Source organism: Sciurus vulgaris (assembly GCF_902686455.1).
Source record: "Sciurus vulgaris genome assembly, chromosome: 17".
Taxonomy (NCBI): domain Eukaryota; kingdom Metazoa; phylum Chordata; class Mammalia; order Rodentia; family Sciuridae; genus Sciurus; species Sciurus vulgaris.
Window position 1 is genome coordinate 4,860,984 of NC_136478.1, and position 27,689 is coordinate 4,888,672.

General features: G+C 46.4%; 1 protein-coding gene across 1 annotated transcript in view; it reads right to left on the reverse strand.

Annotated features, from left to right (window-relative positions):
* The window catches only part of CDH13 (cadherin 13), a 906,077-nt gene that overhangs the window by 545,142 nt on the left and 333,246 nt on the right, over positions 1-27,689 (reverse strand). The window contains exon 3 of the mRNA XM_079116937.1: positions 19,738-19,946. Within this exon, the coding sequence (XP_078973063.1) occupies positions 19,738-19,946 (209 nt within the window). The remainder of the gene's footprint in view (positions 1-19,737; positions 19,947-27,689) is intronic.

Genomic DNA, 27,689 nt, shown 5'->3' on the forward strand with positions numbered 1-27,689 from the left:
TGAGGTATCATGGAGCAACCAGGCTTGAACCACATTGATGAGCACACACCTGTGACTGCTCAGAGCAGCAATCTGTCAAGAGTCAGATCTCCCTGCAGAGATCCTGGCTGTGGCAAAAGCCCAGGTGCCCAGGTGCCCAGGTCACATCTTCTTGACGCCTCTGACCTCACCTGCAGCTGTGCTGGACCCTGGTGAGCTCTTCCAGGGCTCCTCCATGGGCTCGCCTGGCCGCTAGTCATTCTGCCCTGCCCTTCTCTGACACAGGAGGATCTTGTCCTAAACGCAAGGCAGTTAACGCACCCCAAGGCAACTCTCACTCATGGGAAATGAGGAGCCTGAGGAAGCGGGCTCTAGGCCCCCCGCCTTTCAGGAGAATGATGTTGGGGTGTATTCCGCGAGTTCTCTGAGGCCTGAGAACTGAGGAAGGGAATCCCACTGTGTATGGAAGCCACCTCCATAATACACTTCTGAATTTTTTTTGTAGTCGTTATTTATCCCTGTTACTCTCCCCTTTGACTCGCTTCTACTCCCTAGGACCACCTCCCAGAGTATGGGTCTGTCCCCAAGTCCTTGTCTTGGGCTCTGCTTTCCAGTGACTCAAACTAAGGATGATGCTGTATAACCTATATGTCCATCTTTGAAAGAAAACAGATTAGCACAGAGTGAGGGGTCCCACCAGGCAGGCGAAAAGCAGAGCAAAGCAGGAATAGAGCCTCGCCCCGCCTCCCCTAGTCCTCCAGGAGGGGATCTCCTCACCAGGCTCTGTGAGGTCAGTGGGGTCAGCAGTAATTGTTTTTCTCGGGCTGCACATTTGTTTCAGGAGCAGCCCAGATGCTGACTTCAAAAGCTTTCTAGTTTGTAATGTGCTACCTGAGACTGCTTCTTCTCTTTCCCGCGTGTCCAGCTCCATTTCTCCAGGAGACATGCACAGCACAAGAGCATCATTATAGAAATGTCATTGCTGCTTCTCCCTCTGTGGTCAGGGAAGTCGGAGAGACAGCTCCCCAGGCCAGGCCTCCTCCACCCGCCATCCCTCAGGACAGGGCTGGAACTCCCACCGGAGTGCTGGCAGAATGAGAAGCACCTCGTGGTCAGGGAGGTCTGAGGACGTGGGCATGGAGGAAGATGAATGGAATACTGGACATCCATATGTGAAGCAGAAAAAGAAAAACATCAGAGAGCAGATATTTTCCTAGAAGAATTAGCCAATGGCACACATGGAAAAATCCCACTTGAATCAAGCAGAGGATCTGCTACCCAGACCTATTTATTTATTTATTTTGGTACTGGGGACTGAACCCAGGGATGCCTTACCACTGAGCTACAACCCCAGGGCTATTTTTATTTCTTCTATTTTAATTTGAGACAGAGCCTCACTAAGTTGTGGAAGCTGGCCTTGGAGTTGCTGGAATTACAGACATGAGCCTCCATACCTGGTTCCTTCAGACTTTTTTTTTTTTTTTTTTTAATCTAACATGTGAAGTGAGATCTAGTTTTTCCATAATACACAGCAAAGATGAGAAAAACCCAAATGAAACAGAACAACAACAACAAATTCATCAGAGAGTTCTGGTGCTTGCAAAAAGGGGAGGAGCAAAATTACACCCTACATGGCGTTTAACCGAGAAGAGTCTCTACCCGGTGTTAATGCTCTAAATTTAGGGAGGCATCCCATAATGGCTGTTAAGGAGACTCTTGACCAGGTTCCAGTGTCAGCGTGGTATGTAGGATGGATGCAGAAGCACTTGGCCTTTGCTGTCCTTGAACTCCAGTGCTGGCCATTTCCAGAAAGGGGGGCTTTGACCTTGGGAGGTTTCCATTAGTATTACCAGGTCTCAAGAAGATTTGGGCTGGGAAGGGAGCTGGCTCTGGTCAGGAAGGGCTCTGTGTACCTGGCTAAATCCCCAGCCTTGGTAGCAAGTTCATGCTCATTTTATACCAGAAAACAGCAGAAAGACTATTAACTCACTAACAGGAAGAGTCATCCAATCGCCACTTTCTTTTACTTACTTTTAGCTTTTTAATTGAAGTGTAATACGTATCATTCACATATGAAGCTACAAAGACGTAAGTGTACACTTTGATGGATTTTTTAAATGTATACACAGTGAACACACCTGCGCTGCCACCATGGAGATGACGCACACCACTGCCGTCAGCCGTGCAGCCTCCCTCAGGCCCCTGGTAGCTCACACCTTTCCCAAGGTGGCCATGGTTCTGGGTTCTCTGCATCACTAGAGATGAATTCCACTCATACTTGAATTTCATCCACTTGGGCGTTCACCTCGACTTCTGGATTCCTTCACACAACAGTGTGTCTGTGAGGTTCAGCCACATTCTTGGGCACAATAATATTTCTTTGCTTTTGTTTCCACATACTATGCATGTTATGTGTCCATCTGCATCTTATGGGTCCACTCGACTCCTGGAGGAGTCTTGTGAAGCTTCCAGTTTTAGGCTAGATGCACAGTGGTTTGTCGTTTGGTGTGCATGCATACACATATCTTCCAGGTGTGGATCTAGGAGCAGAATTTCTAGGTCTCAGTACATTCGGCATTGCACTATGTGAGAATCCCGGCTGCACATTGTGGCCAACATGGTTATTGCTAGTTGGGTATTTTTCCCTAAGTCATTTTGGTGTGCACGCACTCGTGCGCCTGTGAGTAATTGTGTCTCTGTGTAATCTCCTAGCAATTTTGCATTGCATTTCCTTAAGGATTAATGACATTAAAAGCCTTTTTATATGTTTAGTGTTCATTTAGATGCTCTCTTTTGAAAAGGGCCTGTTAAAATCCTTTCCCCATTTTTAAATGGGTCCTCTGCCCTTTTTTTATAGTTTTGGAGCAGTTGTTAGTGTGTCCTGGATAAATTCCCCATAATGGATGCATATATTATAATTATTTTTTTCCCAGTCGGCAGCCAGCATTCGCATTCTCAATGGTGTACTTTGATGAGAACGGGTTTTTACTTTTATTGAAGTTGAATTTATTCATCTTCTCACGTACACTTACAAGAGACACTGGTCTGTAATTTCCTTCTGTGTCCATGTCAGCTTTGTAGTGATAAAGGTTATGTTGCCCTTATAAAAAAGGAGCTGGAGTTTTACTTTTTCTATTTTCTAGAAAAATTTGTATAGGATGTGATTTAGTTTCTTCTTTAAAAATTTGTAGACCTCACTATGAAGCCATTTGGGCTTATATTTCTTAGGCTTTGGAGTTTTAACTGAATAGATGTAGGACTATTCAAAATTTCCATCTTTTTTGTGTATTTTGGCACATTGAGCTTTTATAATTCGTAGAAGTTTGTCAATTTTAATTTTCAAACTGATCTTCATGAATATATTTCTAGCACCCTCTTCTTGGACATTTTATAGTTGGAGGATCATTAGAGATGCTTTTTTTACATTCAATTTATTAGTAACTGTCCTTTTTTTCTTGATCAGACTTACTAGGGGTTTATCGAGTTATGCATCTTTCAAAGAAACAACTTCCTTGTTGCTTGATTGATTTTTTTCTGACTATAGATCTACTTTCTATGTTATTGACTTCAGTAATTAATCCCCTTTATTTTCTGAGAGTTAAATTTTCTGTTCTTTGATTTGTATGTTCACTTAGGCTAGAATATTTTCCCTCTATCAGCAAGATACCTACAAGTTTTAGTAGGTCATATTTACATTCAAAATATTTTCTAAATTATTTACCCACAAAATATGTCAAAATGAATTGCTTAGTTTCCAAGAAGGTGGAGATGCTTCTGTTCTCGTTATTGATTCCTGGTTTAAATCCTCAATGGTCAGAACGCACGCTCTGAATGACCTTGGTCTTCTGGAAAGGGTTTAGATGTACATTTTGACCAGCACACCATGTATTGGTAACCGTTCCACATGTGAAGTGGGTTTTCCACTTGAATGTGTATCCTTCAGCTTTTGCATTTATATGTGTTACTGGAATTTTCATTATCCCTGTTTATATTTAGATTAATTGTGATGTCAGCTATAAAGAGTTGTGTTAACATTTCCAGCTACGATTATGGGTTTTTCTATTTTCTACCATTACTTCTACTTTATATATTAGTTTGTTTTATGTATGTTATTCAATGCATTTCAATTTAGGATTATATCTGCCTGTTGTATAGTTTTATAATAGTGAAATATCCCTCTTCATCTCTAGTAATTCTTCTTTCCTTAAAGTCGTTTTCCTTTGATAATAGCACAGTCATATAACTTACTTTTATTTAATACTTCTACATTTCTTCAAATTCTTTAACTTTCAATCTTTCTACATCTTGCATTTCAGATGTATCTGCATGAAGCAAAACATAACTGTAATTTTAAAATCCAGCCTAACGACCTTTGCTTTTAGTTGGAAGACTTAACCAATCTACGTCCCTGGGTTCTTGTGTGTTCCTGAGCACACCCCCTTACTTTGGTAAATCATCTCATTGCAAACAGATCCTGTTTGCGTTATACTAATCTGAGTGTGTCTTCTGATAACAAGGAGAGACACTGTCCAACAATGAGGCTGATAGAAGGTGGCAAGTGGATAAAAGAGATCGAGGCCCCAGCCTGTCCTGAGCCTAGAGAAATGTCTCGCTCCCCTGTTAGGTGATAGGCAAAGCCAGAATGGCTGTTTCTTGCTTTGGTTATGACTGGGCACGCCATGCTAACATATCCTATAGCACCATCCCCTTATTAGTTATTGTCACTTAGAGCCACTGTCCTGAGGATCGTGTGTGCCCCTGCAAGCAATTCGAATGTTGCCTCAAAGAGGTAAACTATTTCTATTCCCATTTCACCAACAGAAAAAGTTAAGTCTTAAAAAGACTAAAAGAATTTGTCCCAAGAGACAAGGCTGATGAATTCCAGAACTGGGACCTAAACCCAGGAAACCTGACTCCAGAGATGGAGCTATTAATCACCTCCCTTCACTGCCTCATTCACTTAGGTGGGAAGGATCGCCAGGAAGCCCTTAGATTTTGGCCCGATCTCTGAAAGCTATTTACCTCCCCAAAGATTATTTTATAAAATGTCTGTTTTATTAATCACTGCTGATGGCCTGTCTTTTCTATTTTCTTATTTAAGATTTTATTTCAGAAGGTTTCATTTTTGCTTTGCCAAATGTTCTTAAATGTTTTATGGGTCTTCATAGCATATTTTCTATAAAATATATGGATTTTATTTTTCTGCCATGTACGGTAGAATTCAGGGAGAGATGAAAATACATGACCCTGAATTGTTAATCTTACATCTTATTTCTATAGGATGCTTTTTCTTACCAAAGAAACGTTGACAGTTTGGATTTATAACAATGTCTTTGGAAACCTTGAAGTTTTATAACAGAAAATAATGTATCATTAGGCACTGTGAGGGTATAATGAGGCATTTACTACTTCTTGCTCATTTTGGTGAAGGTTTCCAGAAATAAACATTAACTTGTATGGATTCGGCATAGGGATCATTCATGGAATAAGTGGAGAAAGCGTGACATAGTTAGCTGCTTGAATTACTTCTCCATAAATTATTCATGCTTCTAATTTATCTAACCATTTCCCTCCTTTACAATATCTGAACTATTCTCATTTCTGCACATCAGGAGTGCATTAGCATCAACAAGACAAAGTTAAACCCCTCCAAAAAAAATTAAATGGTTGACCAAAGAAGCCATAGTCAGAATACATCAGGAAGAAAGAAGCCCTAGAAAATGCAGCAGGATCTCTCAGGGGAAACAAGCACATTTTTTGGTCTTGGTTTCCCCTGAGGATTTGAATACTTCATCGGTAATGAAGCAATAAATAAAGTGATAGGCACTGCAAGCTTTAACTCCAGCTACACTTGAAAATGGGTAGATGAAGCTTGGATCCAGCTGTTGCGGTCAACGAGCACAGGTTTGCTGAGATATCTTGCTCCGAGCAAGAACCTGGCACGTGCATAAAGGATCCAGGGCATACGAGTGAGAGTCCAATTACAGAGCTCCCAGGCCCCTCTGTGAGTTGTGCAACTGTAAGTAAGACTTGCAAGCATGTTTCTATAGCATTATTTTCACCATGATTAGTTACAAATTTGAAAAAGAGAGAGAAATCCATGGCAATGGATTCACCTATTGGCATACAGCATTTGTTTGGCTAAAAATATATCTTATTAAACAGTAAGCTGAGAGTCAATGGTTCTGTTAATGTCAGACTCCTAATCTGGTCCTCATTGGTGTAAACTATTGCAGCCCACTTACGCCACCCCTGAGACAGAGGCGTGGAAGGGTCCACATCATTTTACGCCAACGTGGAGGGTAATAGCTTGGTTGGCGAGAATCACTGAGTGGGGAGCTGGGAGGGGCAGGAAAGAGAAGGCCATTGGGTCATCCTCAATGCTGTGCTAGGCATGGAGACCTGATGGCCTTGGAGCAGGGTGAGAGGTGATCCCAGGCATTCTTCAGAAGTCACCTTAGCAGTCATAGACATGTGGATGGGGACACAAGGGGAGGGATTAGGCCAGACCCAAGAGGGAGAGGCCCAGCCATACCCAGAGAAGGTCATGCTTGTACCAGGTTGCACTGACCTGTGAAGACAGCAGACAGAAACCACAGGGGGGCAGAGGAGCATGGGTGTGCCCCTGACCTCTCGGGTAGGGAGGTGGTGGACATGGGTGTCTGGGAATCAGGGTGCTGCTGCAAAAAAACATAAAATACCCAGGAAGATGGGGCTTAGAGGGTTATGAGGGGAGGTGTGGACACGCACACACACCAACCTAGGGAGGCAGGTGCGAGGTACAGGTGGCATGCCAGGAGAATCTATGTATGAAAGCGCATGATCCCAGGTTCAGCTACAAGCTTGGGGACATCCTGGAGGGGGATACAGTCAGTGCACATTACTGAGGAAGGGAGAAAATAGCAGAGGAAAGCCAGGACAGAACAGGCCCCTGCTACGACAGCAGTGATAAGAGGAGGAGCTGGAGGAGGAGAAGCGAAGGGGGCCGCCCACGTGGGGAGCAGGAGACCGCAGGCCAGGCGCAGCCTCTGAGGGCGCAGGCGGTGCTGGGAGGAGCAAGCTGCTGAGCTGGGGGCAGGTGAACGGTCCAGCGCTGTGGAGAAAGTTTGCAGCGTTCTTGGAAAAGTTTTAACAGAATTACCACCGAGCAGGCAATGGCACTCTAGGTGTAAACCCCAGAGGGGCAGAAACCAGCATTCCAGCAAATCCAGCTCCAACACACGCCCACAGCAGCGCCGTTCAACAGAAAGAGGTGGAGGCAGCCCAGTGGATATTCACATGGACGAATATGTGTGTAAATTCTCATCTACACACATCATTTCATTCAGTCCTAGTGAGCCATGAAGCTCTGGTCCACCCACGATGAGGAGGAAGCTTGAAACATTTTTCTGAGCAGAGAAGGCAGCTACAAAAGACCAATCGTATGACTGTGTTTATGAAATGCACAAAACAGGTACAGGCTGGTGGTTGCTAGAGACCTGGAGGGGACTGTGGAGCCCCTGGCCCCAGTGGGGGGATTCCCATCATGGTGATGATATTTTGGAGTCAGATAGAGGCGGTGGCTGCACAACACTGTGAGTACATCGTGTGCCACTAAAATGTTATTTAAAAGGGTTAACTTTATGTTATAGGACTTTCACTTCAATAAAATAAGTTTAAAAGATCAATTGCCAAATGCTTCAGAGAATTCCAGCAGGAAAGGAACTAAAGGACATTAAAGAATATCAGTTGTTTAGTTTCCGGGAGTTTCGAAAGAGGGATCTTGGAGAGTTAAGGGTGGAGTGGCGGTGGGGGTGAAGTCAGTTCTGCGGGAGACTGCCGGAAGATGGAGGTGATGTGGCTCTTGGGAGTTTGCTTTAGCATGGGGCCAACCGAGCACTTGGGAAGGTGACCAGGGCCTTGAGAGAGGAGGCGAGGATCGAAGCTGTACTTAAGGAAAAGGCTGAAAGGAGTGGGCTCCAGGGAACAAGCGAAGGGAGGGGTCAGGAAGGGGAGAAGAGCGGCTCTTCCTCAGGGAGGGAGGGAGGGAGGGTGGCAGGGCTAGAGGAGGCGACCGAGGCGCTCAAGAGGAGCCGCAGACCCTTCGCTCAGCCTAGAGAGACAGAGGCCAGCTATAGGGAACAGTGGGCCGTGGGGACAGGCTTCTTCCTTCTGGCCAGTGGAAAAGTCTTGGCATGGTGCTCAAGGTGACAAGCATCAAATTAAGGATGAAAGTCAGTGGTGAGAAGGGCAGAAAGCTGCAGTCAGGAGCGGGCGCAGTTCAGCAAGCGTGACCTCAGAGAGGGCGCTTCCCACACCCTCGGTCCACCGCAGCTCCCCACGCGCTCCCCCTGGCCTGGTGCCCGGGGAGCACCGCCTCTTAGCTCTGTCTCCCCTTGTCAACACCCAAGTTCTTCTGGAACCTCGAGGCCGCCCTACAAGGACCCAGAGCCACCAGAGTCACCAAAACCACCAGTGCTCCTGCGAGTCTTCGCGTCTCCGTCCCTGCCCTGGGAGGAAGCAATCCTGCAGGCCAGGCCCGCAGGCCGAAGCCGTCCTCAGGCTGACAGGTGACTTGTACGCCTCTTGGACACAGCTGCTCAACCAACTGAAGGCTCCGCGACTGTGAGAAAACTCAGCTCATATCTCTCTATTCTGACAAGGACAAGATGTCCTATTAAATGCTTTCTGAAGAGTCTGAGTACAAAGCAGGACTCTGAAGAGTTCCAGCACTGCGACCTTGGGAGCCTCACCTCTTCCCTCCCTGTCTCCCCATTTGTAAAATGGAGATAACAGTATCTACTTTGTAGAGTTGCTATAAAGATTAAATGACTTCCTATAAGAACATAGAGTGGTCTCTGGCACAGAGTTTGAGCTAAATAAATGTTGGCTACGATCCATTATGAACATCAATATTCATTCCATCTGGGGAATTTGTTAAGGCCTTAAATAAGTTATTTATTTGGTGCCAGATATTGTATTAAGTGATAGATTTGTAACAATGAACAAGTCAGTCAGGTGCCCTTCTGGAGCATGTAATTTTACTTTATCAAATAAACTAATACCAAATTTGTGACATTTATATAGAATTTAGAAAAATATAGAGATTAACTTTTTGGCATTTCTTTTTCTTTGACTCAATTTCTGGGTCTCCATTCTTACTTTTTTCCCCCTACTTGAGAGAAAATATTATCCAGAGGCCTGAATGAAAGAAGAAATCCAGGGCTGGGGTTGTGGCTCAGGGGTGGAGCGCTTGCCTGGCATGTGTGAGGCACTGGGTTCCATCCTCAGCAACACATAAAAATAAAAATAATAAATAAAATAAAAATATTGTGTCCATTTACAACTAAAAAACTATCTTAAAAAAATGAAAGAGGAAATCCTGGATAAGAAGGCAAATGAGATCGTGCTCTCAGGGTGTGGCTTTACTATCAAGGGCCAGATTGATTTGGAGAAAAAATCAGCCACATCTCGATTATCTGTGTTAAGCAGGGTTTATGAGAACAGATAACACAGGAGGGAAAGCTGGATCCTGATTTGCTGTCACACCTTTGCAGCAGAGGCGTGAACAGAGCAGCGTACACAGGCCTCTGGAGCGAGAGGGATGGGCAGCCAGGCGGTTCTCAGAAAGCGTGGTTACGGTTATGCAGCCATTTTTGGGGTCTCTTGGAGAACTTGCATTGTTTATAGCTCTATGTCTTCAAAGAAAAGAAGTCGTGAAAAGTTGCTGTCAACAGAAGTTCGATTCACCAGACGTGATGAAGGGTTTGGTTGACGAAAGGGCACTTGTCAAAAGGATTTGCTGCGCAGAGACGGGGAGTCGAAGGATCCATTTGATTTCCCTCAGAGCTGGGAGGCGGAGGAGCCGCGCAGGCCACCGGGGGAAGGCGGCCTCTGGTGGACTTTGGGTCCCATCTTCTCTGTGGGCATCAGGAAGGTCCCACGTCCTCGAGTTCAGACCCCAGGCTGACGGGGCTGGCTGGGACGAGGCGGGTCAGGGCAACAAGCTTGTCCAGCTGCAGGCTGCCTCAGGCTCAGGGCGCACGTGTTGGAAGGGTTGCTCGGAAAACAGTCTCAAGCCTTCCGAGCCCCTTCTGCGCTGAGCTGCCCTGGAATGTCTGTAGCTACGCGGCCCCCAGGGGAGACCCCTTCCATCTGGCTGTGTTCTCCAGCCCTTGGCGACCAGAATTGCCAAGAGCCTGAGGAAACCGTCACTGGGCATTGGCAATTAGTCTCTACAGATGTGCAAAATCCTGAAAATGTTTGGGGAGGATTACTCAAATTTCTTTTCTTTTTTTTTTCCCCCTAGAACTGATCTTTCTTCAATGATAGGAATAAAAAAACAAGTTTTAGCAAATTTGTTTTCTGCTAAAAAAATAAAAATAAAAGCATCTGTCTTATGCTTTGAGGACCATGTACACATAACATTTACTATTTAATTGTGGCTACTTTTTGGCTTATAAAGAAAGACAGATACAATTCAGCAAATGACAGTGTCAGCCCCTAGCATGGGCCCCAGGGAGATGTGAACACTTATTTTTTTTAATGTAGCACTCACCCAGGGTTATGGGCCAGAGGGAAAAGTCTCTACTTCTTTAACAGGAGCCAGGAAAAAAAAAAAAAAAAGAATCAAATAAACTATAATAAAATTAGGCCCTGGGTCAGGATGAAAGTGCTCCCTGTTTGTCCAGGTGGTAGCTTGAGACAAGAACTCATTCTGCCTGAACAAGTGATTGAGTCGAGGATCAAACAGCACCCACAGTCTGCCCCGGGAGGAGCTGCGTCTGGCATCTGTTCTAACTCATGCCGAGGCCCCAGGTCCACAGGTGGACACCTGTAGTTTCCACCCCGAACGGCGGGTTAGGTGAGATGGTGCGCCAGAACCATGATGCTTTTCTTTGCCAACTTTTGTACACATGCCCAGGCTTCTGCCTTAAGGTGTGGCTGAGGTCACATAATCTGAGTGCCCCAAGTGCTGGGCTGAGGAACTAAGTATCTGGCACATCCTCCCCTTTCCTTTGCTACCTGACTTTTGAGCATCGAGACGGAAGAGCCCACTGGGGACCACCCACAGTCTGTGCTGAGACGTGGTCTCCCAACACCAGAGCTGCTCCCCTGGGAAATGAGGACCAGACTCTGCAGAGACTCCAGGGTGATATGTGGACACCTTGTGCTGTTCTGAAAGATTCTATTTCCAAAGGTTTTATTCATAGAGAAATTTTTTGTTAAAGCAAAATGACAATACAGCTTGTCCACCTACCTAAAGTTTTCTCAGAAGGGTGGCTCAGTTTTGCATTAATTCTGATTTCTAAGTCCTTTGATTTTTATGTCATTTCATCTGTAATCAGAGCATCCCTGCTTACAGCAAACTTGTAGGGACCAAGTGTCTCCATGGGAATCACTCCTGGAGTTACAGATAAAAGGGGATCTGAGAAGGAGGTTCTCCTCCCTATATTCACATTGAGAATTCAGTGGTATTTGGTTGATGGTCATGGTAAACCACAGGAGGTATTAGAGCTGGAAAGCATGTATCGGAGCTCACAGTTGCATCCTGTCTCCCATGGCAGGGCACAACCATTCCATGCACTTGGGAAGCCCTGCCCCTGGTGGGGAGCTAACTGACATGAATGATGGACTAGGAGAATACTGAGGACTTGTATGGTGGGGCTGCTACCTGACCAGCTCCATGACCTAAGACCTGCGTCTATGGGTCTCAATTTCTTGGTTTGTAGGACAGAATAACATCATGGCTTCCAGACATTGTTGTGAGGATTAAATTAGACCATGCATATAAAAATAAAATAACAAATCGCAATTCATAAAATATAAATGTAATGCTTTTTCCCTAGACTTGGGACTATGAGGATGAACAAGGATCCTGAACTGGCCAAGAATTACATTAAGAAACCTTGTGCTGTTCCCAGGAAGTTCTTTATCTGAAGGTTCCACTCATGGGGAACATCTTTTTTAAAGTGTCATCACAACACAAGTCTTGTCTGACTACCTGAAATTTCTCTGGGAGTTTGGCTCAACTCTGGGCTCATTTTTATTCGTAATTGCTTTTTAATTTTCTTATGTCCTTTCAGGTTTTCACTGAATAATAACAGCACCAATGAAGCTGCAAATGTCAGTTACCAAAATAGCAGTGGTGACAGCCAAACAGAAGGCCCATCTCAGCTCCCAGACCCGCCACCCGCTGACAGGGGAGAGGAATGCAAATAATACATCGTTAATGCGTGAGGCCCCGGGTCGACTCCCTGGCACCTCAAAAAACACAATAACGTTCATATTGATTACTTGTTGAATGATACTACACATATATGATATGTACATACATATAGAGTTAAATGAAACATTATTAAAATTGATTTCCCCCATTTCTTTTCAACCTGACTACAAGAAAACTTAAAAGGACAGACGGTGGCTCGCAGTGTATTTGTGGGACTCTGATGTTGTGCAAAATGAAATTGAGTTTTCACAAGCCAAAAAGAAGTCAATTTCAGTTATCTACACTTTCTATGGGATCAGTTATTTTCCCCCAAGCATTTCAATTAAAATTAATCTTCAGAATATAGTTTTTGTAGATTCTGACCCACAAAGCACTCTGTTATCTACTTAAGTTAATGAATCGGAAGATGTCTTTTTATCTGTGTTTGAGGAGTATCCTGGAGCTAAGAGCTATAAACCCAGCAGTTTAGGCATGTGTCAAAACCTAACAGCCTGATACCCTATTTAAGGTCCAATTCTTGGATTCCTTCAATAATTTTCAAACTGTATATTTTTCCCAATTTGGGTGACAGTTAAATGGATACTAATTTTCCTTGGTAGTAACTGGGGAGGCTTTTGCTGTGGAGAGTGGTAATTCACAGGGTTTTGAAGTTATTGCACTTGTTAAATCAGTGCATATTAAGTTTCTACTCATCATTTCTTACGATCACAGTAAATGCACAGATTGGTCATCCACTGGGATGTTTGTAAAACATATTTCATGTAAGCAAGATCAATATAATTGACCGACTCTACAGACTCCACATCAGACCACATCAGTGTGATAAGGTCTTGAGACAAGGTAATTCATTTCACTGTAGCTGACCAATCTCATTTTTAAAGCATCTGGGCTGCTTTGAAGAAATGGAGTCAGGTCACCTGTGTGGTGTGGTAGGTGTCCTGGAGGTTTGAAGGTATGATGGCCAAAACAAACTCTTTTTTAACCTCTTAGGGTTAAAAATAAATTGAAGCTTATCTCACAAGTAATAAACGTGCAGAAGTACTTTAGTTTAGAACCTGTGATCAGGAAAACAAATGTATAGACATGACAAGGATTTAGGTGACTTTGCAGTACCACGTGGCTGACTGCTGGGAAATGTGTGATTTGATACAAATTTGTGGTGATTCTAGATTCCCCTTAACAATGTCCACACAATTTGGCTAAGCATCCCCAGCACGTTTGTGGACAGAAGGGTGCCCTTGGCCATGGCTTTAGGGTTTCCCACCCAGGACCCTGTTAGGTTCCTAGCAAATGGAATCTGAGCTCTGGAAAGGAGTGGATACAAACACCCAGTCCCCACGGGCCAAGCCACACGCCTGCCACCCCCACTGCTCTGGGTGTCTGGTCGTGGAAGCCTTGTTTAAAATTTTATTTTAAAAGTTAAAAATAAAATCAACTGTTTCCCTCAAGTGGCTCCTTCCTCTTGTTGCTCCTTTTATTTTATTTTTTGGGAACTACTTCCAAATTGACTCTTGAAACTGGATTAGCAGCCAAATTTTTGTCTTTTAAATTGTGTGTTTATGGTGATGATGAGCAGCCAGAGATAAGAAGCCTTCAAGTTACCCTATCTGTTATCTGTCGGCACTTTCTGCCTTTTTAAGGATTCTTTTTAAAACATTATTTTTTATTTGTTCTAATTTGTTGTACACGACAGTAGAATGTATTTATACATTTTGATAGATCATACATAGATGGAGTGAATTTCTTTTTTTTCTGATTATACATGTTGTAGGACCATATTGGTCATGCATTCATACATGCACATGAGGTAATAATGTCTGTCTCTTAACACGACAACAAGGTACACTCACATTGCTGGTAGGAATGCAAATTGATACAACCACTCTGGAAAGCAGTATGGAGATTCCTCAGAAAACTTGGAATGGAACCACCATTTGACCCAGCTATCCTACTCCTCTGTTTATACCCGCAGGACTTAAAATCAACATACTACAGTGACACAGCCACATCAATGTTTATAGCAGCTCAACTCACATTAGCTAAAATATGGAACCAACCTAGGTGCCCTTCAACAGATGAATGGATAAAGAAAATGTGGTATATACAATGGAATACTAACTCAGTTTTAAAGAAGAATGAAATAATGGCATTTCCTGGTAAATGGATGGAGTTGGAGAATACCATGCTAAGTGAACTAAGCCAAACCCCCAAAAATTAAAGGTCAAATGTTTTCTCTGATATGAGGATGCTAATTCACCATAAGGGCCAGGGGACCTGGGGAAGAATAGTTACTTTAGATTTGGTAGAAGGGAGTGAAGGGAGAGGAAGCGGTATGGGGGTAGGAAGTAGAGTGAGACAGATATTCTTACTTCATGTACATGTACGACTGACTGCATGACTGATGTGATCATACAAATTGTATAATTAGAAAAATGAGAAAGTATACTCCATTTATGTATGATCTATCAAAATGTATAAATGCATTCTACTGTCACGTACAATTAATTAGAACAAATAAAAAATTAACTAAAAAAGGGATACAAATACTATTATTATTGTTGCATGTAATTTGAATGACTTGATTAAGAGTCCAGTTTCCCTTTATGGGTCCAGTTCTCCTTGTATTGACTTCTAGTAAAGAAATGTAAAGTGTTCTTAGTTAACTTTTAAACACTGCCAAGGTTGCTGGTGTTTATTGGGTGGGCTCATAGGAATGCAGAATCCCTCAGCACAGGATCCCCTAATCCAGAAGGACAGGCAGTGCTTTACATAAAGTAGGCAGGTGAGGGACAGGTGGCCACAGTGCAGTCACCTGCTGTCCTGAATTCCACAGGGGTGGAAGTGATGGAGTACGGTCCTGTTGGGCGTGGGTGAAGGACTGCTTCATCTTCATTTGCCTCATGTATTTACTGAGGCTCTGGCTCTGACGATCCAGTTATGAGGAATAATTGTCATCGACATGACACTTAATGTGCCGGTCACTTTGCTTGTATTATCGCCATAGTCCTCACAGCGCCCCACGAGTTGATACCACTGTGAGCCCACGTTGCAGCTCAGGAAGCTGGAGCAGAAGCAAGAGCAGCCCTGGAATTCGCCCCAAGGTGCTGACATCAGACCCTCCTCTTAGTCTTAGCTTGGGTGCAGGGTCCCCATGCTCAGGGAACCATCTCAGACTGAGATGTGTATGGCACAGATGAGCATACGGCTGAGTTCAGCGAGTGACAGGGGAGGTCCAGGCAGGCTAGGAGGGATATGGAGGAGGGAGGTCCAACTGGCAGAGGGTTGGCAAGAGGTGCTCCCCAAGAAGGAAATCTTGACCAGTCCTGAGGAATCAGTGGGTCAGCCAGGTCAACTGGTGCTGGCTGCTGCTCCAGGCAGAGGCACGGCCAGCGCGAAGGGTGGGAAAGCCTGGCTGATCTGAGAAAGCACATGTGGTTTGGTAGTGGGGAGGCAGAGTAAATTAGGGAGGAGTGTTTGTCCTGCTCATCCATTTGTTCAAAAGACATGTATTGAGCACCAACTGTATACCAGGCACTATGTTGAGTACTGAGGGTAGAGCAGTGAACTCATGCATGGAAGGCATGGAGGGAGGGAGAGAGGGATGAGGGAGGGAGAGAGGAAGGAAGAACTTGGAACGCTTCCTGCTGTATGTCACATCCATCCAAACCCCCACTACCTGCCCACATGTTCCTATGATTTTAACCTAGCATTTTTCTTCCAGGTCCCCTGACCCAAAGACTGGCCCCTGGGACACTGGCTGCTTGCTTGTGTGAGTGCAGTGTGGACAGGACAATCCTTGGGGGACAGGGCACGGCAAACTGCCTCTGCAAGTGCAGAGCTCCTGGCTGAAGGCGAGGAGGGAGATGGCCCAGTGATGCACAGTGGCCCTGCCGTTACAGTGGCCTGAGCAGAGAGTGCAAGGGGCAAAGAGGAGCGATGCCCACTGGGGCCAGAGTTTGCAGGGAGCATCTACCAGGCCCGAGGACACTGAGTGGGAACTGATAATCCACCAGCCTGGGTCACAGGCCCTGCTGTCGTCATTGTGTCTGTGGTAGATGATCTTTGGGCACATTTGCTCTGCCCCAGAGGTCAAAAGGAAGAGCTACAGAGCCACAATGCTGGGGTCAGCCCTGGCTCTGCCACCTGCTTGCTGTGACCAGTGCAAGACAGCCTCACTGCCTCTGGGTCTCCTCACCCATGAAATGCAGGCTACAATGGCACTAATAACACCCCACTCAGTGTGGGCTGAAAGAGTAACCCAGCAGGCTCATGCATCACAGGCCTCCATAAGCATCGGGGTTAGACTTTACTGCAGTGTCCGCCAACAGTAACCAATACTGCTCCCTGTGTGGTCTCATCTGACCCTCAAGAAGGCCCTAGGAGTCCTACAGTCACCCCCTCTTTTTTTAAATTTATTTTTATTGTAAACAAATGGGATATATATTGTTTCTGTTTTACATGGAGTATCAGCATACCATTTGCATATTCATACATTTACATAGAGTAATGATGTTTGATTCATTCCGTTATTTTTTTCCTTCCCCCCCCACCCCTCCCACCTCTCTTTTCCCTCTATATAGTCCCTCCTTCCTCCATTCTTGCCCTCCTCCCACCCCCCATTATGTGTCATCATCCGCTTATCAGTGAGATCATTCGTCTTTTGGATTTTTGAGATTGGCTTATCTCACTTAACATGATAATTTCATCCTTTTGCCTGCAAATGCCATAATTTTATTATTCTTTATAGCTGAGTAATATTCCATTGTATATATATACCACAGTTTCTTTATCCATTCATCAATTGAAGGACATCTAGGTTGGTTCCACAGTCTAGCTATTGTGAATTGAGCAGCTATGAACATTGATGCAGTTGCCCCCTCTTTATGGATGACAATCAAAACTAAACAGAGGCTAACTCGACAAAGCAATTTGCCCGAGGTCATACCACTAAGGAGACATACACTTTGCAGGCAATGAGACACTTCCTTCAGGAGAAACGTCCTCCCCAGGGTCCACCCTCTAAAGGGACCCATCCCCCAGGGAAGGGCAGGAGAGCACCCCGGAGCAGTCAGAGGCAGGCACTCAGGAGCCAGACTGCCTGGCCCTGGTCTCATTGCCTACTTGTTCCCTACCCTTGTGTGACCTTGGGCAGGTCACTCGCCTCTTTGTGCACCAGAATGGGACAGTAGCACATTTCAGGAGCCAGCGTTTGTAGTGCTAGAGAGCAGCACCGACACACAGCACGGCCCCTTCCCCCAACCCCGCCCTGCTCCAATGCATGGCACAGTGGCCACCTGCCTCCCTGCCTTACCCGTCTTGAGGCACACTCATTGTCCCTCCCCAGCCAGGTGTTGAGTCAACCTGAATATGCGTCAGGCCCCTGAGCCACACACAATCTGGCCTTAAAAACCACCAACTAAATATCTCTAAAGGTCTGTGTTCTCTGCAGAGGGATTCATCCACTGCTAATTTTGTTTGCCTTTCATGCTCTTTTTCTTCCTCTTGTGGAGGGTTTATAATAAACACATCTGGACATCTTCACAAGGCCAGTTTTCAAACCTCCTGGAATTACCACGGTGGCAGCAGAGTATCCCCTTCTGCTGGAGTCTGGCATGCTGAACGGCACCCAGCCTCTGCTTACAGGAAGCAGAGAATCGCAGCCAAGTTCTGTGGATGATGCATTCAGAGGGACGCGAATGCGAAGCGGCAGGCTTGGGGGAGCTAGATGTTGCAGAATGTCTCACAGGGCCTCGAGGGCCCGGCATTTCCTGGTCAAGCCCCTTTGCTGCAAACCCCAAACCTCCCAGACCCTCAGTTTACCCTAGGAGGTGCCCAGAATCCCTCCTGTCCTCTTTCAAGCAAAACACTATGGCATTGTCTTCTCTGGCTATAAGGAGCCACCAATCACAATGAACTTCTACCATGGAGATGTATTGGTCCCTTAGGGTTAGGGTTAGGGAGCCCCTGACTGAGTCTCCATACCACCTTGTGTAGCCTCTTTATGTATTTGCCAAGTCATTTATATCACGGGTTATGAGACACTGTAGAAATGGCAGTGACTAAGAGGAAATCTTGCCTTTGTGGTGCTGATGAGCCTCTTGACTGGTCTGCACCTTCACCAACATTCCGTTTTCTTTTAAAACCTCAGAGACACTGTAGATTTGTTGTTGGGTTGTGACGTATCTTTAACTACAGATTCACAGCTAGGAGGGGGAATTATGGAGTGTGTCCAGTTCCATCCCTAGGAACGTCTCTGAATCATGAATTGACAGGAGGTTCTCGAAGCACTGCTTCAGAAGGTACTCAGGTCATGCTGGGGGTGATTACCTGCATGAGCATGGTGAAGAGTGGGGCAGTTCCTGGGCACTGGCCACTGAGGTGCCACCTCGGCCTATGCACCCTCCGGTCCACAAAGAAGTTCTATGACTCTCTCAAGCTCACAGAGCCAGCACTGCATGAAAGCCACCTTCCCAAGGCCAGCTGTACTGTCTCTCTCCCCAGCTGTGTGACCATGCTCACTCTACCACCAAACCAGATCACAGATAAGGAGGGTCAGGGGTGGCAGACAGAGAAAGGCTATGAGAATCCCAGGCACTGAAAGATTAAGGAAGAAAAGGACCACACAGAAAAGGCCAGGCACACCAAGCTCAGCCACACTGCTACACCATTAGTTTGCTGAAAAGTTTTCAAGATTCTTTAATCAAGAAACCAGAGACTCTGAGATCCTGGTGAAGGATAGGTGAGTCAGTTGCATGCAGCACAAAGCCTCCAAGTGACAAAACCATGAAGGCCAAGAGGCAGTGTGTGGCACTCATGTGCTGTATATGTGTGTGGGTTGGCAAAGGCCGGCATACGCATGCATCTGAAGGGAACAGATGACGGTCCACGGCAGAGGAGCAAGCAGCACCATATGCAATAGCCTTGCTATGCATCTCCAGTGGGCTGCTGCACTCTTCCCTGCCCAGTGTCCATTCCTCTCCCTCTGAATACAGCTTCTAGTTTACTTCATGTGATTATCCTTCCTTTACTCCTAGTCCACGTGTTCAGAGGGTGTGGTGATCCCACCCTGGTTTCAAGAAAAGACATGTGACCCTGACATGGCCAACCAGAGCATCACAGTCCAGTGGACACAGAGTTAAGTGCAGCGATCAGGGTCTAATGGGAGCCAATGAGATTCAAATCTCATTATCATCATCAAGAGGAGATAGATGCTCTCTCAAGTGGCTTCAGCCTGGGAGAATGAGGTCAAGCTGCAAAGCCCTCCATCCTGGGAGGCAAGAATGGTGGGCCTCTCAGAGTGGACCCAGCAGAACAAGATGTGTGCAAATCAAAGTTGTTGCCATTATTTGAGCACCAGTACATAGACATCCCTGAAGTGTAGGGTTACGTGAATCAATAAATTCCTAAGGCTCCTCGTCCACCATCATTTAAGTTGAATTTCTGTCATTTGCAGCAACAATAACAAAAATAATCTTGGCCAACACAGTAAAGACCCATTTTGCACATAAGACAGAGACAAAATTCAATGCTCTCCTTGCACTCAAGGTTACCTGAAAGGAACTCTGGACGTCCTTCCCGCCGACAATCACAAGTTCTGCCATGTCCTCAGCATGGGGAGTCCGCGCGTGCACGAACAGGGTCCTGCCCACTGCAGTTATGTTTCTCAGGGCAACTAGGCTGCCATCACTGTTCACCTTGAAGTGTGGGCTTGACACCTCATAGCGCAGCTTGTCATTTCCCTTACAGTCGCTGAAGGTCACTGGGAATAGAAAACAACAGGAAAGCATGGGTAGGTTGGACAGTTTTGTCCTCAAGGTATCGCTCACCTGTCAAGTGCAGGTCACCTTGACAGTCCCTACTCACAACCCTTTATCCCACAGCAAGCCACTTGTGCCTGGGTGACTGTGACCATGCAGATGGGCTTTACTCAGCCAAAATACACCTTGATCACCTCCCAGTTCAGAGCTGGTAGTAAGCCCTGAGGCTGCCAGGATGCAGGACAGGCCCTGCCCTAGAGGCAGTGGGTGGTGTGAAGAGGGACATTTAGGAAGGTGATCTAATTCTGGTATATATGAGCTGCTGGGCAGAACCACAGAGCCCTCAGGAACATTGCAGAGCGCTTCGCAGAGGCCATGTTTGAGTTGGAACTTGAATATAAATAGAGGCCCTTAACAGGGTGGAGACTTTCTAGCATATTCCAAGGTGTGAATTCAGGGAACAAGAACTGGGGAACTAGGAACACTTGGATTAGAGGCAAACTGGAAATGGGGCAGGGATGTTGGGAAGTAGAAGAGAGGCTGGAAATGAAACTGGATGATTGTCTGAAGACAAATTGGGAAAAGCCAGTAAATTATGGTGCTTCCTGATAGCCTTGGGCTATTCTTTACTGTGTCCAGGATCAGGATCCTGTGTGCGCTGTGGATCTAGTGGAGAACAGCATTTTCCAAGGGTTGAGGCACATAAGAAACACGTGGGAGCTTTGGAGAACTCTAAGATTATAGTTTAGTAAATCTGGGTTATAGAATGACAGAAAGAGAGGCCCAGAAAGCCAGTTGGCTTGGTGCGTGCTAGTGATCCTGGCCGGATGAAGGTGGTGGTGTTGGTGAAATAGGAGGGAAATGGGGGCTGAGTCCTGCAGTTACAGCTCAGCCACATGTGGGAGGCAGAGGGAAAGTGGGGCCCTGGACGAATCCATGGAGCACTGGAGTACTGCCGCCAGCAGCAGGGTGACCCCCTCTGGGTGCTCTGGTGTCTAGCACACAACTCCAGGATCAGGGCTCCCACGGCCCACCCTCTGTGCTGCTGGCCCGTCTTCCTTCTGCAGCGGACCTCAGGGCCCTTGCAGGTAAGCCAAGGATCAGACTACTTTCCCCTGGAGCATGGAAATGTACAACCATAGTCCCCATGACCTAAGGGGGACATATTCCAAGACCCCTAGGGGATCCCTAAAACCCTGGATAGCACTGAATTCTGAAGAGACTGATTTTTTTTTCCTATGATGAAGTTTAATTTATAAATTAGGCACAGTGAGAATTAACAACAATAAAGATAATAAAATAGAACGATCCTAATAATATACTGGCATAAAAGTTACGTAAAATTCTGCGTAACAACATACTGCAATAAAAATTATGTGGACCAATCCCCTGCTTTTTTTCCATTTAATATTTTCAGCTCATGGTTGACCATAAGGAACTGAGATCAACTAGAGCAAAGCCATTGGGCAAGGGGACTACTGTGCCCTCTGCTGAGAGGCTTATTTATTTGGCAAAACTTTAATTGAAGCATAACACAGATATGGAAAAATACATGAGTCAGACTGGGTAACTTGAATTTTCACAATGTGGGCACCTATGTGCCCATCGCTCAGACCACGACACAATGTATTACCCTCCCTTCCAGGGTAAACTTGCTCCCCTCCTCCCCAGAGGCTGGGTCACCTGAGTTTGCTGTGCAGCGTGCCCTTCGGTCTTGGGCTGCTCTCATCCTACACCGCAGTTTGTGAGCCTCAATTGCAGGACCCCAAGTCACACAGTGTATCCTAATCACCAATCACTCTGCAGTACTGGACATTCACCTTATCCACTCCGTGGCTGTGTTAGGCTTACTGATTCTACTGTCAAGGGGCTTCTGATATAGTTCCAGTTTGGGTCACTTAAAGCATTGCTGCCTGGAACTTTCTTCTATGTCTTTTGGTGACAACATGGACGCAGGTCCCAGCTCACTGCTAAAAATGTGAATAGTTGATGAACTGAGCTGATCTTTCTGCTCTGGAAAGATGATGCCTAAGGTAAGAGTCACCTTAGCTGATGGAGATCTGGAGAGCCCTTGGCATGTCCAGTCTCAGTGCCAAGCATGTTACAGACATTTCCGACTCAGTCCTCACAAGGACAAGGGGTAAGAACTATTCTGAGTCCCTCTCCCTACAGTTTCTAGATAAGGTGGCCGAGGCTTGGAGTCGGTGGCCACAACACATGGTCCGTAAGGATAAACCAAGATCTGAACCCGGGTCCACGTGATCTCAGCACCACGGGGTCTTAGTAAGGCAGCACTGCCTGAGCACCTGTGTCCTGGGTCCTATCAGACCCAAGTGTCCACACCCCGTGCTGTGCTCAGTCCTGCTCCACGTTCCCAGCAGCCCTGAAGCACCCTGCGCAGCACTGCCTGTGCCTCCCCTGGGGTAGGGCTCAGGGCCATCTCTGCAGGAACACACAGGTGGACTCCGGGGTGTCTGCGATCCTCAGGCACTTGCTTCTTTTTCTCGCCATCTTGGTAGCTGAGACTACTCAGGCATGCCTGGTTTCAGCTTTTGGAATGAACTACGGAGGACCCGCTTTCGTTACCATCATCAATTAGCATGCATGCGCTGGAAGCAAATTAAAACAGCAAGGCCTGCTGGGCATGTGTTGAACCTGTGGTCAGCGTGAGGGTTTGGCCCTGGTCCTGGTCTGTGGACAGGATCAAAGTAGGCAGTCAGCTGAGGAGGGTCGGGGACAAGGGAGAGTCCTACAAACTGTGGGAGTTCTCAGTCACAGCCAAGTTCCTTCCTCCCTTCCTTCCTTCCCTCCCTTCCTCCTCTTCCCCTCCCTCCCTCCCTCCTTCCCTCCCTCCCTCTTCTTCCCCTTCCCTCCCTTCCTCCCTCCCTTCTTCTCTTCCCTCCCTTCCTTCCTCCCTCCCTCCCTCCCTCCCTTCCTTCCTTCCTTCCTTCCACAAATACTTAGTGAGAGCTTGCATCATGCCAGATGCTGAGGTCATAGTGTTGGACATAGATGAACACAGTCCCTAGTTTGAAATCTAATAAGGGAGACAGACATTAATCCAATACCATCATAAGTAACTGGGGTCCTATTTCAGGGAGAAAGAACCACAATATGCAAAGGTATGGCACCAGGGAAACTGGGCACAAACCAGTGAGATTAGTAGAGGGCAAGGGAAAGAGGAAGCAAGGAGACAAGCTGTGCCCCTGTGAAGTGGGACCTGAGGGCCACAAAGCCTTGCTCCTTAGAGAAGGCCCTGCACCCTCCCCTGGCCACTGCAGGAGGTGCTGCCACCCAACTCTCCAAAGACTGCGGCCCTTCAATGCCGAACGATGCTGGGGCTCCAGGTGCCTGCCTCTGCCCTCCTGCCTCATACCTCACACCTTACCTGCACCTGCTCCCCCCAGGCCCACCATTCCGTGTGCTCACCACCGTCTGGGCAGGAAGAGGACACTGATCTCCTGCCCCCTTGCTAAATCTTGATCATTCTTCAGGATTCAGCTCAAGAATTCTCCAAGCCCTCTGTTTCCAGAGTTTCCTGCACTTAGGGCCCTTTGTATCATGTTATATCAATATGTCTCCTTTATGTCTCTGTTTTCTCACAGAGCCAGGAGTAGAAACGGGGTCTAATTCTTTAATTCATCTTTACATTTTCAGCAATAAACAGAATGCTTTTCTCCACAGGGGAGGCCATCAGTAATGGTGCCACTTAGCTAGGTTACCCTCCAGGGGCAAAAGGAGCTCTCGCAGACGTGACTGGGCCGCTCACTCATGCTGTGCACGGGGGAGGCTGCAGGCAGGGCTGGGAACTGAGAACAAGGCTTCCAGCATCCTTTTGACATGGTGAGCCCAGGCTGCAGGTGGGCGGGGACAAAGGAGCCAATGGCGCTCTCTCCCCTGTGTGCATCCCTTCATGATGGGACTCGGCCTCCTGTTTAGTGTTGACTTGGGCGCTGATGAGGCCCTGTGTGCTTGCTTATCTTTCTCAGAATTCCAATAAAGCTTTGTGCAGCTCTGAAGCATGGTGGGGTCAGTGAATGAAAGGCTTTGAACAAACAACGGCTCCTACACCTACCATTTGCAGAGTGACTCTGGAGGCCGGCTCTGTGCCAGGGACGGTAAAGGCAGTCCACGCAACCTCGGCCTCGGAGCAACGCTAAGCTATAGGAGTGTTTCTCAACTCCCATTTCTTTTTATTACCTATGCCCTCGGGAGCCTTTCCAGAAATTTCCTAATTGCCTCCACTCTGGTGAAATTTTAATATCACAGATACACTTAAGTCTGCTTATACATTGCATGTGAATCTTTGTTCTTTTTAAGTACAAATTTTTCCTTCCCCACAAGAACCTATTTCACCCCATTGGGGGCAAGAGTCCCACTGAGAAGGTACAGTACAGACTCCCTAAGCATTATTTCCATTTTCCAGAAGAGACTGAGCCTCAGGGAGACTGATCTGTCCAAGGTCACAGATCTACAAAGGGATACTCCAGAACTTGGCCCCCGTCTGATCTTCTGTCTTGAGAGCCAAGTTCTGGGTACTCTACTCCTAGGAATAGATGAAGGAGAGGAAAACCACAGTTGCCCCACGTCAACCCCTTGGGCATTTCAAGAATCCTGTGGCAAAGGCACACTGAGGGACCCAATCAATACTCAGTATCTGGCACTTCTCAGCCCCCATGCTCCATGCAGCCCCTCCCAGCCATGCCACGTAGCTGCCTGAACTTATGGGGGGCCATTTGCTAATTTTCAACACCACTCAAACTCAGGACCTGGATTCTTTCTCCAGGTTAATATCTATGAAACCACTAGGGGAACATTTAAAAGCGCAGCACTTCCTGCCCCCGCTCCCTCTGGAGAATGTGAGAATTGGGCTGGTGGGGGGCTGTGCACCAGAATCTTTCAAAAGTCCCCCTAGACAAATCAAGTGCAGGCAGAGCCAAGAACCAAGACCTTAGGTTGGAAATCGTTTGCCAAGATGCCAGGTTTACACGCCTACCAGCCACTCCTGGCACTGAGTGGAGAACTAGCATGCCAGGATCTGCTATTCCACCCCTAAACAAGGTGGCCCTACCCTTAGTTTTTAAGCCTTTTTCTAATCCTGCTCAGGCGTAGGAGCCCCGTGACCTTGGACAACTGACCCCCAGCCGATCTTCTTACTCCTTGACATCTTCAGCTATGAAATGGATAATAGCACCTCCCTTATTGGTGCCATCATTCCTGCGGGACACAGAAACAAGACGCTGGGGCCCACATGCCTTAGCCCTTAGGTCAGGGCTGCTGCTCCCCCAGCGGATCACCATCAGGGCCCGTAGGTCTGGGCACCAAGGGAGCTACCTCTCCCCTTCCCTTCAGAACTTCCCTCTTCCAGCTGGTGTTCCACCTGCCCTGTGACCTTCTGCTTTACTCTAGTCAGGCACCCTTGCTCCAGCCTGGCCATGTGCAGTTACCATGGAGACGGGGACTCCAGGCAGAGGAACTCGGTTGATTCTGACCCAGCCTGGCCCGCCTGTGAATGCTGTGGTCTTTCTTGGTCAAGCCCTGCGTGCCTTCCTTGTACTAGAAGTCGTAAAGAAAGAAGAACCTTAGAGGGATGAATCGCAGGGTGCTGCCCACAGTGGACTCAACGAGTTGTACTGAACGTGCTCCAGATGGATTGTCTGTAAGTTGGAGAATCGCTGTCAACCTAAGGGATGATCTTTCCTAAAACAGAGCTGCTGCGCCTAGCTTGGCCTTCATGACTGTCCTGAATCTTCCTTCCCATTATCACCTCTCATCGATTGTAGGCCAGCAGTTTTCCTCTCTGGAAGCTGTGGATGATCCTTATCCTCACGTTGAATATGCCAAGTCTATTTTTCCTAATATGCATTAAAATAAATCTGAAGATTCAACTAAAAAAAAAAAAAAAAGCCCTTGTGTCCACTAAAACCCTCATGGTGACATTCACTGCATCCTTGGAAAAGTGGGCCGGCCGCTTTCCTCCCGCCCATTCCTCATCTGGACAAAGTCATGCTTGGCTCCACCCACTCGTCTCTGCCCTAGGAGGACTCTGAGGCTGGATGGCGGGGGTGGAATAATCCACCTAACATAAAGGAAGAAGGCTTGACAGAGATGCCAACCCTGGGAAAGGCACCCATGGAGGTGACTCCTATCGTAGCGACTTTGGCAATAGCTAGATGACAGATCCGACTCATGGGAGGAATCATTCAGCAAAAGAGAAAGAATTCTTGCCTCCTGTACATATATGACGGCATGACCCATGTGATCCTACAACATATACAATCAGAAAAATGAGAAATTGTACTCCATTTATGTATGATCTATCAAAAGCTGTAAGTGCATTCTACTGTCACATATAACTAATTACAACAAATTAAAAAATTAAAGTTAAAACAAAGAGAGAGAGAATTCACCACACCTTTTCCTATTTTCCCACTAGTCACACAGACTATTTTCCCACTAGTCATCTCACCTTCGATTCCTTAAGGGTTCATCACATGGTCTCGTATGATCAGCTTGGTGGTCCCCACCACAATATCAGCGATTCTCCGACTTTTCAGCAGAGATCAAAAACAAGGTGTGTGTGGAGGCACAGATTTCAAAGGACATACTTAAGGACGAAATTGAATAGTTGATGACTATTTTAAAATATTTGTTTCTATAGAGACAACCTCCTAAGTAGGTCTAAATGACACCATGTGGATAACTTAAAGGAAAAAAATCTAATAAACAATTAAACTAGTGAGCAAATATTTGGAACCTTTATCTGGGGACAATGACTAGCTGTGCTGTTCTGAACCCACAAATGACTTCTGTATGTTGTTTATCATGGTGGCAGTTCAAATAGCTTCTGGAAAGGAAAAAAATTATACTTATAATGCACGGAACCTGAGGATTTATTGGAATCAATTGCATCACATCATTCTTTGTGATAATCTTTGAGCACCCCAGGAGGACAGAGGGGGGAGCGAAAACTCCCCACCTGGGGGGAAATGCAAATGAGACGCCAGGCACCACTCAGTGTTTCAATTATGCTTTCAGCGTGTTTCCACTCAAAATGTCCTCTGGGCTTAATGCAAATGTCACAAAAAGACAAACTTTAGCTGGGAGACAAAACCACAATCGAAATGGAAAGTTTGGCACATGAATTAAGGGGCTTAATCTTCCTGACCTTGATTTTCTGCTTTCCTATTTCTTTCTTTTGAATGTGATTCTTAGGGATGCAAATCCCAAAGGCATAGATTTCTTACCATTTAGCAATAATAGGGAAGGGAGCAAATTAAGTTGTATTATGATCCCAGGAAATATGAAAATGCAGGTGGGTTTAAATTTATCTGCAAAAGACTGACTAGTTCTGGCTCATCCAGGTCAGTATGGACCCACGCATGGACTCTGTGCTATTGCTACCAGCGGGTCAGTGTCCACCTGTGAGCCGCGCACTCACCGTAGTTGGACAGATGGTCTTAATTAACGGTTGTATACACCTGCCGAGACTTGCAAGCATGTGTGCGTGTATACTGCAGAGCCTTCTGGCCTCAGTGCTCAGACTCCCTGTTTGCCTGTGCCAGGGTGTGTGTGAGTCTGAGTCCATCATCTTGGGGGCTGGAGCCTGTCCACAGGCAGGACTGAGTGGACCCACTCCAGGATTTCCAGACGCACACACCAGGGAGTGGCTGCAGCAGGGGTACATTGGTCATAGAAAGACTCTGATTTGTAGCATATGTCAAGTTCAACCACATGAATGCCCT